This window comes from Lepisosteus platostomus, chromosome 17, assembly GCF_059453375.1.
Source record: "Lepisosteus platostomus isolate fLepPlt1 chromosome 17, fLepPlt1.hap1, whole genome shotgun sequence".
Taxonomy (NCBI): domain Eukaryota; kingdom Metazoa; phylum Chordata; class Actinopteri; order Semionotiformes; family Lepisosteidae; genus Lepisosteus; species Lepisosteus platostomus.
The window spans coordinates 13,847,225-13,860,508 of record NC_142627.1 but is presented as its reverse complement, the minus strand read 5'-3'; the positions used below and the strand labels follow the sequence as shown (position 1 = coordinate 13,860,508).

Sequence of the window (13,284 nt, the reverse complement as noted above, 5' to 3'; positions counted from 1 at the left end):
TGGTTTTGTCACTCAGGACCAACAGCTTACATGTTATCAAAACAGCTGAAATAATACTGATGTAAGGAAAAGAACAGTTTGGAATCCAGTACATCAGATGGATTTATCATCAGCTAGTCATGTCCCTATTCAGACACTCTGGGTCCTGACACTAGACGCATGTGTTTTTCGAAGGTTTAACACAAACACCTGTCATGGTTTGTGTCATTAACCATCCATCCATTCACAGAATCTCTCTATTGCTTCCGGAGGTCATGGCCACCCAGAGTCTAGTCACAGAGCACCAGGCAAGACTCCATCCATGATGAGATGCCGGGCTATCACAGGGCACGTGCACTGTACCAGCCGTCTCTGAAAGGTGGAAGGGAAACAGAGCAGCAGGATGAAATCTGGAGAGACCATGCAAACTCCACACAGACGGTACCTCAGTTCAGGATAGAACCCAGGATCCATGAGCTGTGAAGCATCAGTCCTAACCACCATGGCCCCTTGTAGCACTGTCTGTCCTGTGCTGTAATATTACTGTCAACCCTCTCACAAGCCCTGTGCCATGGAGGTTTGGCAGCGTGAGTGATTTAAAATAAAGCTGCACATGAAGGAAGATAAAAACCTTGTCAGAGCATGGCTTCATTTAAGCTGCGCACATCTTCTAAACGCCAGGCGTTTAGGACGTTTAGCTCCAGTGTTAGAGTTTTCCTCTGACACTCTGCGGTGCTCACTCTGGCAGGAGGTCGCGAGAGTGCCTCACACTGAGCCTCATCTACGAACGCAGAGAGCATAATGTGTTTCCATGACAGAACAGCTTCCTCCACGTAAGGCTTCATTCTTTCCATGAGATAGGAACAGAATGCTCTTTGCTCTTTTGTTTCTTTGCACTGGAACGTATTTGATTATAACAAATGCGATTCCAGTGCTTATATTTAAACATTCAATATTTTTCACTGTACAATAGCTAGGTCATGTTTTGCAATTGAGAATTCCATCTGAAAAACATTTAGTATTTTGATAAACTTTACAAAAGTGAGCTGCATTACACAACTTAATACTGTTTCCTTTTAGAAACCAGTTTTGTGCAAAGGAGAATTAATCTTTAATCAATGAGATGTGTGCATCTCCTGGCATCTTCGTTTGCAAATCTTCTGAAGTGGACTAGAACCACCCTCAGTGGCTCCAACTGTATTTGTTTCTCTTACCTGCTAGCTGCCTCTTGGTGTAGAATAGCTTCTGCCTCTAATTCACTGCGGTTACATCACTCACCTGCAGTGGCAGGCCGAGGGGGAAGTCTAGCACAGAGAGTGACATCACTACACCCTCAGAACAAAAGCCTCAGCCCTAACATCAGCACTTAATCTTGCCACTCCTTAATTTTGCCCTTGACAAAGCACATCTCCCAATGCAGTTTTTCATCAGTTAGTGAAAAGTACTATATAAAAATGGCAATTTGGCTGAACGTTAACTGGTATTAATCCATTAAGGACACAATAGAATGTAACTGGAGTAGCACTAAAAAGGATTATTCCAAGTATTTAGAATCACTGTTCCTGCTGTGAGCTTGTGATCTCAGATTATTATTATTATTATTATTATTATTATTATTATTATTATTATTATTATTATTATTATTATCATTCATCCTTCCTGTTCTGGGATAAGGTAACAGTTCTACTCCCCAGCTTAGTTCGTCCCAGCCTCCACACTGCACATATACAGTACTGACAGGTCGGCTGTTATTCATGTACTGTATTCACCCTGTTTTTATTCTGCTCTCCCATAAATTACTTCTATTTGCTTTCTTGATGGGGGATATGGCTGTGAACAGTAAGTGTCTGTTGTACAGTCATCTCACTGTCAATGATTGTAAGTGAAATGGCTTTTTTTTATCGGTCACATCTCAGAATGACAGGATTTCACTTGTACAAGGACACCAGAATGCATAAAGAATGGGATTTCCGTGAAGCCGATTGTAAATCTCAGGGATTTGAACTAACAATATTTGATTTCATTTTGACGCTGCTCCCTGACTCCCCTAGGAATCTGAACCGTGGGCTGGGAGCTTTGATGAATGAGCTTTTCACAGTAAGAATTTTACCTCCTCATTAAAGCCCACATACTTTGTGTTCACAAGCTGGTGCAGCAGATTTGTGTCTTGTTTTTCAAAAAAGAAAACAAAATTTACTGTGGACATAACAAACTGTCAGAAGAACTCACAGAATATTAACCTCAAAATTGTTTCATCTGATTCTCCTAAAACTCTTTAAAAAGCTGATAATTGTCCTGTCTTTTGAATAAAGATCACTGAGAAGCACTCCAAGCCTCCAAACAATACAAGATTCGGACTTGTTAATCTCACCTCATCTTTCATCTGGATATTCTGTTTGTCCCAAATAGTAATTCTATAAAAAGAAAATCTGACATTGTCATAAACCTTCAGCTGAGGGCTCGAAGGCATATATATCAATCTACATAAAACAGGCCACAACTACGAACAGGCATTGACAAAATAGACGGGAAGGGCTTTGGGTGTTTGTTCTGCCTAATTAAGCAACAATGCTCTAGTTCTGGACCTGATGTTTAGGGAGACAGTCCTTATCTTTATAGAGTTATTAAGTTGTGTCTGATTACTGTACAACACTTCATCTGCATGTCTGGAACACATTAACACTTGATGCTCAAGATGTGTTTCCACTTACAGGGTCACAGAAGTACAGTGTCTCCTAAGCAAAACCTGATGCTAATGAAAATGATCCAACTGCTCTGACTTTGAAGAGTCTATTGGCTTGGTGTGGCATAAACAACATTAGCACAAATAGCCGTCAACATAAGACTAAACTAACAGCTTTAACTGTATTGAGAGTACCTCTGTGATTTCACATCAATAGTCAAGGTTGACTCCCTCGTACTGTATATTTTGTTTGTTTTCCTGAAGCAAGCAAGAATTAGCCACATCCAAGCTTCCAGAACTGTGGAGCTGTTATAAAACCGCAACATATGTGAACAGCAGAGATTTTTAACAAGCTTTCTTTATTGCGACCTCCTTGAATTGTTAAAGAACATTTGAAGAGTGTGAGCTGTGAATCAATTAACTAGGACTCATTTAGGCATGCAATACTTTGGTTTTTACAAAGCTTTCATATTTTTAGGGGTGGTATTTAAGAGAAATTGCTTCCCCAATCTCCCACACTGCTCTTACAGTCTGAAAGTTGGATGCAGACCACCTCGTTACAAACCAGCATGCTTTTATTCATTAACCCACAGTAATCCCCATGGTACACGCAGTTAATCCATAAGAGCCTTGAAGTACAGTACCTGTCATTTTTATGAACTCCAAGTTCCAACCTACATTGAAAACAGCAGAATGCTGGATAATGATTGGAACTATCATTTTTGTATAAATTGTTTTTCATCCCCAATGTTGATATGCAACCTTGATAATTGTGCTATCTTGCAAATATTCCTCTAATATTGTGCTTATATTATTATTAGTCCTCTGAGAGGCACTGTAGAGACATGGGACACTTTGGTATGGATTAGGTTTCCTAACCTACACTATAGTTCTTAAAAAATATGTGTTAAGAAATAAAGGAACAGTACAGTAGTTAAATAAATTAAAGCCAGGCTGAAATTCAGTCAGAAAAAGATGACTTTAACATACAGTATGTATAAGGATTTACAGTAAAAACAACTTATTATATTCCACTATCACTTTTAATAATACAAAATGGAGTCTAGGTTTGGTGAAGACTTAGCTACTCTCCTGAGTGTGTAATGTATTTTCTGAGGTCAACATTAATAATAAATCTTCTATGTAAAACATATTACTTTGCATGTATGATTTTACTAAAGCTTAAGACTTTTATCATTTGCCAGTAATAGCTTTTAAAATGGTTGTACTGTATTGGTGACGCAATGTCCTATTGATTTACAAGGCCCTGTGCTATAAACAGTTATTGAAAGAATGCCATTTTAAATGTGTTCTGATGCATTTGCATAAGCCATCATTGTTCCAACCAGCAAGCCGATGATAGATTATCGGTTACAGGGCCACCAGGGAAAAAAATGAACGCTAGAAACCTGACTTTGTATGCAGAGCGCACTGCCATCTTTGTACACTGAATGCTAGACTTCAAAAGGGGTAAATCTAAGAGCTACAACTATGTTTTTCTTATTCAATGCTGTAAATCTCAAGTGAAGCTATAAATCGACAATGTTTTAGAGTTCTGGTTTTGTGCCCACAGGAGTATCTCTGTAATTAAGTTGATAGGATGAGTACACACTGCAAGCAGGTATTAATATCCACAGCTGAGTAGATCTAATTTTCTGTCATACCTCACTAAAATCTATAGTGCCTTCATATTTACAGAAATATTAAGCAGCTTTAAAGACCTCCCAGTACAGTTCCGAGAGATATTTCAAACAAACCCTGCTAGATCTAAAACTAATCAAGCAAGTGTCATCACAAGCTGTAAAGATGCTAATCTAGAAAAAAAAATTTTCACATTACTGAGTTAAACAATCAGGAAGAATTTAGATGGATGGAGTAAGGGAGACAAAGTCAGAAAGATCATGTTGAGTGAATCTAAACCTCAGAAGTGTGGCAGGGCTGCTCTCTTCCAAGTCTGGAGTGCCCAGAGAATGCTGATGCTTTGTTGTGCTCCCAGAGTCCATCAGGTACAGTACTTAGCCTGTCACAGGGCTCAACTCAGACTCTACAAACAGGTGGCTGGGGGGCAAGAAAGGTAAAGAATTTGAAGGACATGCTGAGAAATGGCATGACTAAGCATAGCACAGCACAGTTTTAACTAGTCTGAGCTAAACTATCTACTAAAATCTAAAATACTTCTGAGCCCCACAACTGTCTCTGTTTCATGCCTGCCGACACTGTCTCCCCTGAAGCCTGTCACAAATCACAACAGAAAGACGACCCGCCACAACACCTAGGAATGAAGAACAAAAATTAAAGCACAAAGCATTCCTTGTCAAATACTTCTTCACGCTGGCTTTTTGTTGAATGAAAAATAGCCTGCTGGAGATAACAAATGCAAGTAGGATCATGTCTGGGTAAAACAACTATGTAGCAAAGAATCAAAACATTTTGTGACTTGATTATAAAATTTAACTAGTGTGGCACCAAGAATCAAATATGTGTGCTAATCTCAATAGTCCCCACCAAAAGTGCAGAGCTGAGCCTCCATGTGGTTTCATTTTATTTTTTGGATCTATTTATATACTGAATAGCATAACGACATGATGAATATCGACACTTTCTTCCGAAGCACTTTACAGGCAGAATGATTAATAATCACAGATTGTCACAGATTGTGTAAAATCACAGATCCTTTACAACAGGATTGTAAAGAATCCTGTTATGCCCTGTAGTGAAACTGGTGATAATGGTTATACATTCCCTCAGCAGGACAAATTTGTTCATTTGTGATTCAGGCATTTTAATAATTAAAACAACATTTTTCAAAACGACTGGAATCATTTCCGATTTCTCCTCCTTTCCTGCTGTTTATTACATTACTTTAGTTATAAGCCTACAAATGGATAAGATTGAAAAGATGGACATTTTCACAGAAGGTGCAGAAGAAGACATGGTTGCCATTTGCTTCATTTTAATGTTCTGTTAATAAACACATTTTGTCAATTTGATTGGACCAAGCTGCAGAAACAGAAGAAATCTGATAAGTCAGTCTTTAATGCCTTACCTGTGAAAAAGCATTTTCACTATTGTTTCGAAAAGCGATTACATTCATCGATCAGTGTTGCAGCAGTATTTTAAGTACCAACACACTGTCGTTCCAGTGTTAAAGGGAAGAGTAGATCATAATGAACTCCGTCCTGTCAGCAAACCACTAATACAGAAGGCTCCTGATGGCTTCAAGCAGCAAATAAAAAACGAATAAATCCAATACATGACAGCATTAGCAGGAGAAAAACCTCACTTTTTACAGTCATGCGTGTTAGACTACCCTGTCACACAGTCTTACTTTCAATCAGCTCTTTTCAGGTGAATGCATTCCTTCAGAAAGAGGCAGGAGATGTGATTTCTGATTGTGTAGCAGTAAGCAGCGAAGCTCCTTGATGCACATCATGTGTATGAAACACTACCTACCTTTTGAAATTTCAGTATGTCCTTTACGCATAATCTGCAAACACAACTGTTACATCTGGCTTTTGCTGTAGACCCTTTCTCTGTCTTAACCATACAGCATTCATAATCAAGGCAATACCTAGCAATATTTTTGTCACTTACTCATTCTGACAGTTCTAAGTGTTTGTCATGCACCCGACATCAGCTCTTTTCATCCCTTCAATCACTTTTGGTCCTGTTTTTGGAGGTTGAGGATGTTGGTGCAGGCTAAATAATTAAAGGTGGGTCTTTCAATCCATCTGTTGAATAAATGTGTAAAATAGAATACTAGGTATGTATTTACGTGCAAGATTGATTGACTTTCTGTCAACAGTCTTATTAGCCTGTGAAGTGATAGCCGGTGCTGTTGGATACAGACATTCATTCCTGGAGGGATTTTGTTTGCCTGATTTATGTGACAAAGCACCATCACCATTAGCTACGCTCCCTAATACTTTGAGTCACACCAGGAAATGGACATTATCCTCATTAGAGCCCAGCCCAAGGGGGATAGCAAGCGAGCATTCTGATGAGCCCCAGCTAGAAGCAGGGACATGATATTCGGAAGTATAAATTTAAAGGAAGGAAAAATAAAACCTCCTTACATCTTTTTCTCGGGGGTATGTTTTCTGAGACCAGCCAGCTGCTTTTGATCTCAGGATGTCTCAGAAGCTAAGGTTCTTCACACATTTTTATTACTCTCCATTAAACAGTGATCCACTATGCTTTTGACTAAACCTGGTTCTTTTTTATGTATGCAGTTAGTGTGTCTGTTCCCAGATTAATTATTAATTTTGTGACACATACAAGAAAATGGACTGTCTGATATGTGATCAGAAGGCTCAATCTGCTATTTGCGGTGTTCTGTTTTTGTACCCCAACCTGAAATCCGGAAATAACAACTCCCATTTTATCAGCCTCAGCTTTGCTCAAGAATGTTGACTGATGGCCTTGTTCAGATAATTGTGTCAGTCAAGCTGTCCCCTTTTGCCTGACCAGCCTGAAATCAGAGATACTATAGAGAGCTGGAAGATACACCTGTTTCCAATAGAAACAGAATATCAGCTCAGCTCAGAAAAATGAATGTTCCCCAGCAAAATTAGATTTCATTTTTTATATGAGCCAAAAGCAATAACTGCAGTTAAGGAATCGTGAAAAAATAAATAAGGCACACATATACAGTACCATATTTATACTGCCTATATATGATATGTAGGTAGATATAAAACTATGAATAGACAAAAAAAGCTGCAGATAGATTCAAAAGAAAAACAAAAAAAAAACAAACAGAAAGGAGAGAATTTAGAAAACATTGAAATAAAGAAGCGAGTCTGGAAATGAAAATAAAAGCCAAAAACATTTTATAGTGCACAGCCAGGTTGTGCTTAAAAATGAAATGCAGCTTTGTTTCCCTTGTGGGGTTCTCAGAGGGAAGCTGCAGAAAAAGAGAGAAATTCTAGGCCATGGTAGAAGGTGCAATAGCAGAGTCAGATCTGAATGTTGGAGTTGACAGAGCAGCCAATACGATAATAATAATGATTTAGGAAGACACACGGCAGACCATGATTCATAGGCTAGTGTTTCTGACAGATCATAACAGTATCCCTTGCTGAACATTGCAGAACTAAACAATGTCTGAACAATTCACAGGGCCTCTAGTTAACGCAGATCAATAATGCATTTGTTCACAACTTGTATTATATACAAAAGGGTCATTATAAAATATAATATAAGCAGTAAAATAAACTATTTTTCTGCTGCAGTATAACCCGTTACAGGTATGTACAGTAGATGGAGGTGGCATTCAGTCCTGATGCTTCACAGCTCTTGGGTTCCCTGTTTGACTTCAATGTGTCATTTGCATGATCTTCACAATTTTTGTGTGTGCCTTCGGCGATACTCGGATTTCATTCCACCTTCCAGTAGCATGCCAGCTAGGCTCACTGGTGTCTCGAAACCAGCCCTCTGTGAGGTGTGGTGTGTGCCCTGAAATGGACTGATGGCCCCTCCTGAATGCAGTTCTGGAATAGGCTCTGGTTTGCTGCAAGCCTTACCAGGAATAAGCTACTAATAATGGATCGTTAATCGGTTATAAAAACTGAAGCACAGACAACTAAGATTTCTTTTTGTAGCATCTTCTGGATGCAGCTTTTAAATTATGCTTAGTAGTATCTTGGTAGCTATGCCAGAAGACCTATGACAAAAGGCATTTTGTTCTCGGGTTCGTCTTTTGCAGCAGATTTAAAAGCAGCACTTTTGATTGACTTCCTCAGTGCCTTTGAGGATTTTGAATACTCGAATGAGGTCCCCTTGCAGACTTCACTCTTTAAAGACCAGGTCCAGAACAGCAATATCAATATCAAGGTGCTAAAACAGTACACAATATTCTGAGGTCAGAACACTTTATTGCGCCATTTCAATACACTCCATTATTTTTAATCCTGCACATTTAACTATACAGTATATCCAAGCCTTCTGCTTGGGGGTTACTTGCTCGGCTTCCCCACATCGTCTACAAGGTGAAAATGAGGTGTCAGTAGTTCGCCAGTATATTTTTAATTTAGCCAATTCAACTCTTTACAGCTTTACAGCTTCCAAATCTAAAAAGATGCTTTATGCCTTAAATATTTTTTTCCTTTCTATGAATTTAAAGCTAAATAATATAGTTAAAAAAAGAATAGGCAGCACAGCGTTAGCTCTGCACCGACGCATGACACCGATACACCAGAACACCGTTAGGACAGGAAACCTTTCTGACGCATTATCACTGGTTTCTCCAAAAGCACCAGAGCTCCTGTATCGGGTCCTTAGTGTTCCTAAGATTATTATTCGTAAGCGTTTATAAAGAAGAAAACAATGCATTTTACTTCACCGCTATTAGGTTCAACCGCATACTGCATGTTTTCGTACCGCACAGGGTGGTTATGATGTGCCCTTTTACTGTATTATTCATCTCCATATACCATAGATATTGAATTTATGGACATATTTCCATTAATGATCTAATTTGATGATGCACTCTTAGCTAAATTCATATTAGCAAATTTGGTGTCTTATTCTTTATTACTAACCTTATAGTTGTCGACCTGAGTTAACTAGCTACTGTACCTTTCTGCAGTTCGGTCCCAATCATATTTTAACGTCATCCTCAGTCTTTCTGTATTAGTTTTTACTAAACAAAGATACCTTTAACAATAATATGTACAGACTAGTCCATATTAGTCTGAAAGAAATAGTTCTGGGATTACATATCATTTTTGCCCCAAAACGCATGACTAAGGAAATGCAGAATTGTTTTCGGATTAATCATACACCCTTAGTTCATACACCCACCCCAAATTTCACACGCTGAAGATCTGTTCCAACTAGTAGCACTCCCTAAGGACAAAAAACTACTATCGATCTCCACAGTAGCTCGGTTGACTCCTTTGCGTCTAGAAGAAACTTGAAACCGCGGCAACCAATTTGATTGACATTCACAAGGACCATACAGAAACAACAATTACATAAACAATTTGATGTCGGCAGTGGACCTTGACCAATTACATTCTGAGTCATGAGCTTTGTATACGCAAATACTGGGATGTAAAGGAAGATCCTTGGATGTAACCTAACACAATGCTGTCCGTGGGCGGGTCTTATGACAGAGACTGACTTCGCCAAAGACCAATAGCAAAGCAATCCGGTAACGAAAGTGTGCAGAAGCCATTCCAGTAGCAGATAGGAATAAACACCTGGGAGACTCTGCGCTCAAGGAACCAATAGAAAACGTCAGGGGGCGTTTCCTCAAATCTTATTAATGTTTGAGTGAATGTAAGGAGAAAATGATGCAGGGTTGATTGTTGAGTTTGTTAGTCTGGAGCTTGTTGGAATTTATAGACTCGTCTTGGAATCTGTGTTGTTGTCGTTTTTATATCTTTTCCAGCGCCGTTGTGTCACTCCATGCTTAGGCTTTTTAATCGCTAAACTGTTTAAACAGCTTTATCGCAGGGCTCGCTTTTTTAATTGAAATGGCTGATACTGCAGAAGTACTAAGGAACATTATGTAGTAGCGGGGCTGGGATTAGATTTTTGGAGAAGGTAAGTAAGCGTTTTCTTAATGATGATTGTTAATAAGACGGTGTTTACATCGGTGCACCAGGAATTAAGATATCAAGTCGTGGAAATGTGTTATATTTCATTTATGCTTGGCGATGGTGTAGTTTTTCGTATTCAATGCGTTAACTAACTTATTATTTCCTGAGATGGCTAAGATGTGCTAGGAGGTTTATGAAAGAGAATTTTAAGTTTCCAAGAACGACGGTTCATAAACATGTAAATAGATGTGCATGTACTGTATGCAAGCTAAAAAATGTGTTTACCGTGTTGCTAGATCTGCATTTACTTTGAGTAGCTAGTGTTGAGCTATTGCATTTTCTTCTGCAAACTAAAATTTCTGGCAAACAAAACTCCCATCCTAGTAATATTTCGCTGCACTATTGTGGCACAACAGTGACATAAATTTCAAAGGAATACTATAGTTATATTTGGACGTCAGTAAACAAACGACCCCGTTTAATTGTAGTTAAGGTTTTGCTTAGAAAATGTTACACAAATAGACCTTTATCGTAAATTCCGGATGTTAATAATTATATTTTATGTACAGTATAGCAGTTTTTAAGTGAATGGCTGCTAAGCATGGAGTCTTACTCCAAATTGAAATGCATCCTTCAGGCACGTCTCGTGTCTTGTAAACTAATTGTCTAAAGATCTTTACTTGTTACGTGGAATTCATTAGGCATGTTTCAGTCATGCAGATTGTAACACGTTGCTCTTCTCGTCTTCCAGTAGGTTGGGAAAACCAGGACAAAGAGTAAAGAAGAATGCCTACATAAAATAGTCTGGGAACTTCCTTTTTTTGCCACAAACCATGCATGTTCCTGTCAAACTTGGCTCCCAGCAGAAGAGGAATGTCTTATCTCTGCCGTGATCCTGAGAATTGAAGGCATGCCACCTCAGCAGGACCGCGGCAATAGGCGTTTGTCGTGTTTATAACTGTCATGCTTGCATAAACAAAGTGAGGTTCTCTGGTGGCCACTATTAACCCTCCCACAATAAAACAAGCAGAAAACAACACAAAAAAAAGAACATCTGTTCACCAGGAAATATGGCTTCTGTGTGGAAAAGATTGCAACGTGTTGGGAAACATGCATCCAAATTTCAGTTCGTGGCTTCGTACCAGGAGCTTATGGTAGAATGCACGAAGAAATGGTAAGTACAAACGTCGGCACGCAATGTAATCGTTGCTGTATTCTGTATACGGCCGGTTCGTCTCATTCAGGAATGCGGTTCTGGCCTCTTCCGCTCCCGGTGCTGTGATTTATGCCGTCCTCGCGGCAGTGCGGGCGCGTCTGGGAGGGGCGCGCGCTCTGGGGAGCTCGTGTGCGGCATCAGCAGTGAATGACTTCTTTATCTTCACGTTTCAATTTCCAGCTTTGTTGTTGCAACAAGTTACTGTACGTTGTGCCTTCTTAAATATTCTTGCAGTGCTCTGCGGCTAGATTGCATACCTTCTCATGCTAAAATACAACTTTTGTATTTTGTGTGGAGGTACTTGGAGCTTGGCGCATCTGTACCTGTGTGAAAGCGTGCGTGTAAATATACTCATGCTTGCATTTATTCTCATGCTTTTGTCATGTCTTTTTACTGTGTGGGAAGAAACATCAAATTTTAGTGTGTTCTTTTGAATAAGTTGGCTTCTTAAAGACAGTGGAGAACCTTAACTTCTACACTACTACAAAGCTTTGCTGAAGTTCCAATTCACCATTTAAGGAAAAAGTAAAATAAAAAGTTTTATTTGAAATATGTTTCTGTATCTCGTATCTAGTACAAATGAGTGGCAGATCACGTTGCCTCTGAGCTTTTTCCCCCCTGTGCTTCGCAGGTGGGCCGTTTTTGATTTGGTTACGATCGCAACAGGCAAGGTGTAGCTATAGCATTTTGATTCTCTCAACTTTTGTAGTTTTTACCTCGGGAGGTGAAAGTTCTTGCTTGGGAAAAGCTCATCTTAAATAACATTTAATTGTGAAAGCAAAATCGTTGTGCAAAAACGCATCGATGGCTTTATACGCAAGACTTTCTTAAAGCAAGGAGACATTTCACAGGTTTAATTCTTATTACTGACATACTGTACGAAGTGATTGCTTCACGTCTGTCCCCTCAGTTTGCTAACCTTGTAACGCTCTGCTTCAGATCTCTTCAGAACTGTTGGCAGACTCGGGGATTTTGCTGTCAGTCTTAGATCTGGACATTTGTACATCCCCAGACCTCTAGGAGATCTGACAGGGAGGTCTGACTGCATTATTTGAGGTGAAATTAATAGCAGTGTGCTTAGGAGCATGCATGGTTTATTATCTGTAACTGCAGGGAAATCAAAGACCGTTTTAGGACTCGAAAACTTGTCAGGAAGACCTGAGGAAGGAGGTGCAGTCATCAGTGCTGTCGCGGGTTCTGGTGTGAAGATCGCTCTGACCTGTGTGCTCAAGTTACTGCCGTCTTGAATTTCTCCTGTCCAATTTGTTGTTCCCGTAATGGAAAGTTCCCATCTACTTTAAGCGAGAAAAGAGCTGAGAGAGCTCAAAGAGATTTAATGCGCGTTTAAAAGGGTTGGTTAATCTTGTGAAGGAAGTTTCTGGTTATTTGTCTTCTCTAGGGGGGGGAAGGAAGATCTTCTCATGACAGGGTGATTAAGGTGTATTACTGCACAATTGCTCACCTGGAACAATGGAAATATTGTTTTTAATATGTTGTTTTAGGTTTGAGTGATTTTCTTTGTACAATGAAGCATTTTCATTATGCAGCTGACACTTAAATAGTCTTTATCGGCCGAAACGCTAGAATAGTAGGGGTAATAAAAGACAACGTTTCCACATCCTCTGTTGGAGTTTTGTGTGCTTTGTTTTGGATGTATTTGTCACGTGGGAGCATGATTCCTCTCTGCTAGGGGTGGCACAGAAATACTGTAAAACTGACCAAGAGGAATGTAAAAATATGGGGAAGAGGTTATTTATCATGGGAAAGCCGGATTCCAAATACCCTTGAAAAATAACAGTAGCTATCTAGAGGTGGTTTTATACAATACAAGGTTTCCCTGTTATAATCAGGCTGCAACC

General features: G+C 39.3%; 1 protein-coding gene across 5 annotated transcripts in view; it reads left to right on the top strand.

Annotated features, from left to right (window-relative positions):
- The first annotated feature begins 9,924 nt into the window (after positions 1–9,924).
- The window catches only part of ehbp1 (EH domain binding protein 1), a 132,988-nt gene continuing 129,628 nt past the window's right edge, over positions 9,925–13,284 (top strand). For 3 of the 5 annotated variants that reach the window (XM_088610257.1, XM_088610256.1, XM_088610254.1), the window contains exons 1-2: positions 9,925–10,213; positions 10,961–11,383. In XM_088610257.1, the coding sequence (XP_088466383.1) occupies positions 11,280–11,383 (104 nt within the window). In that variant the 5' untranslated portion in view covers positions 9,925–10,213; positions 10,961–11,279. The remainder of the gene's footprint in view (positions 10,214–10,960; positions 11,384–13,284) is intronic. The other 2 variants (XM_088610255.1, XM_088610258.1) reach the window with 2 other exon arrangements.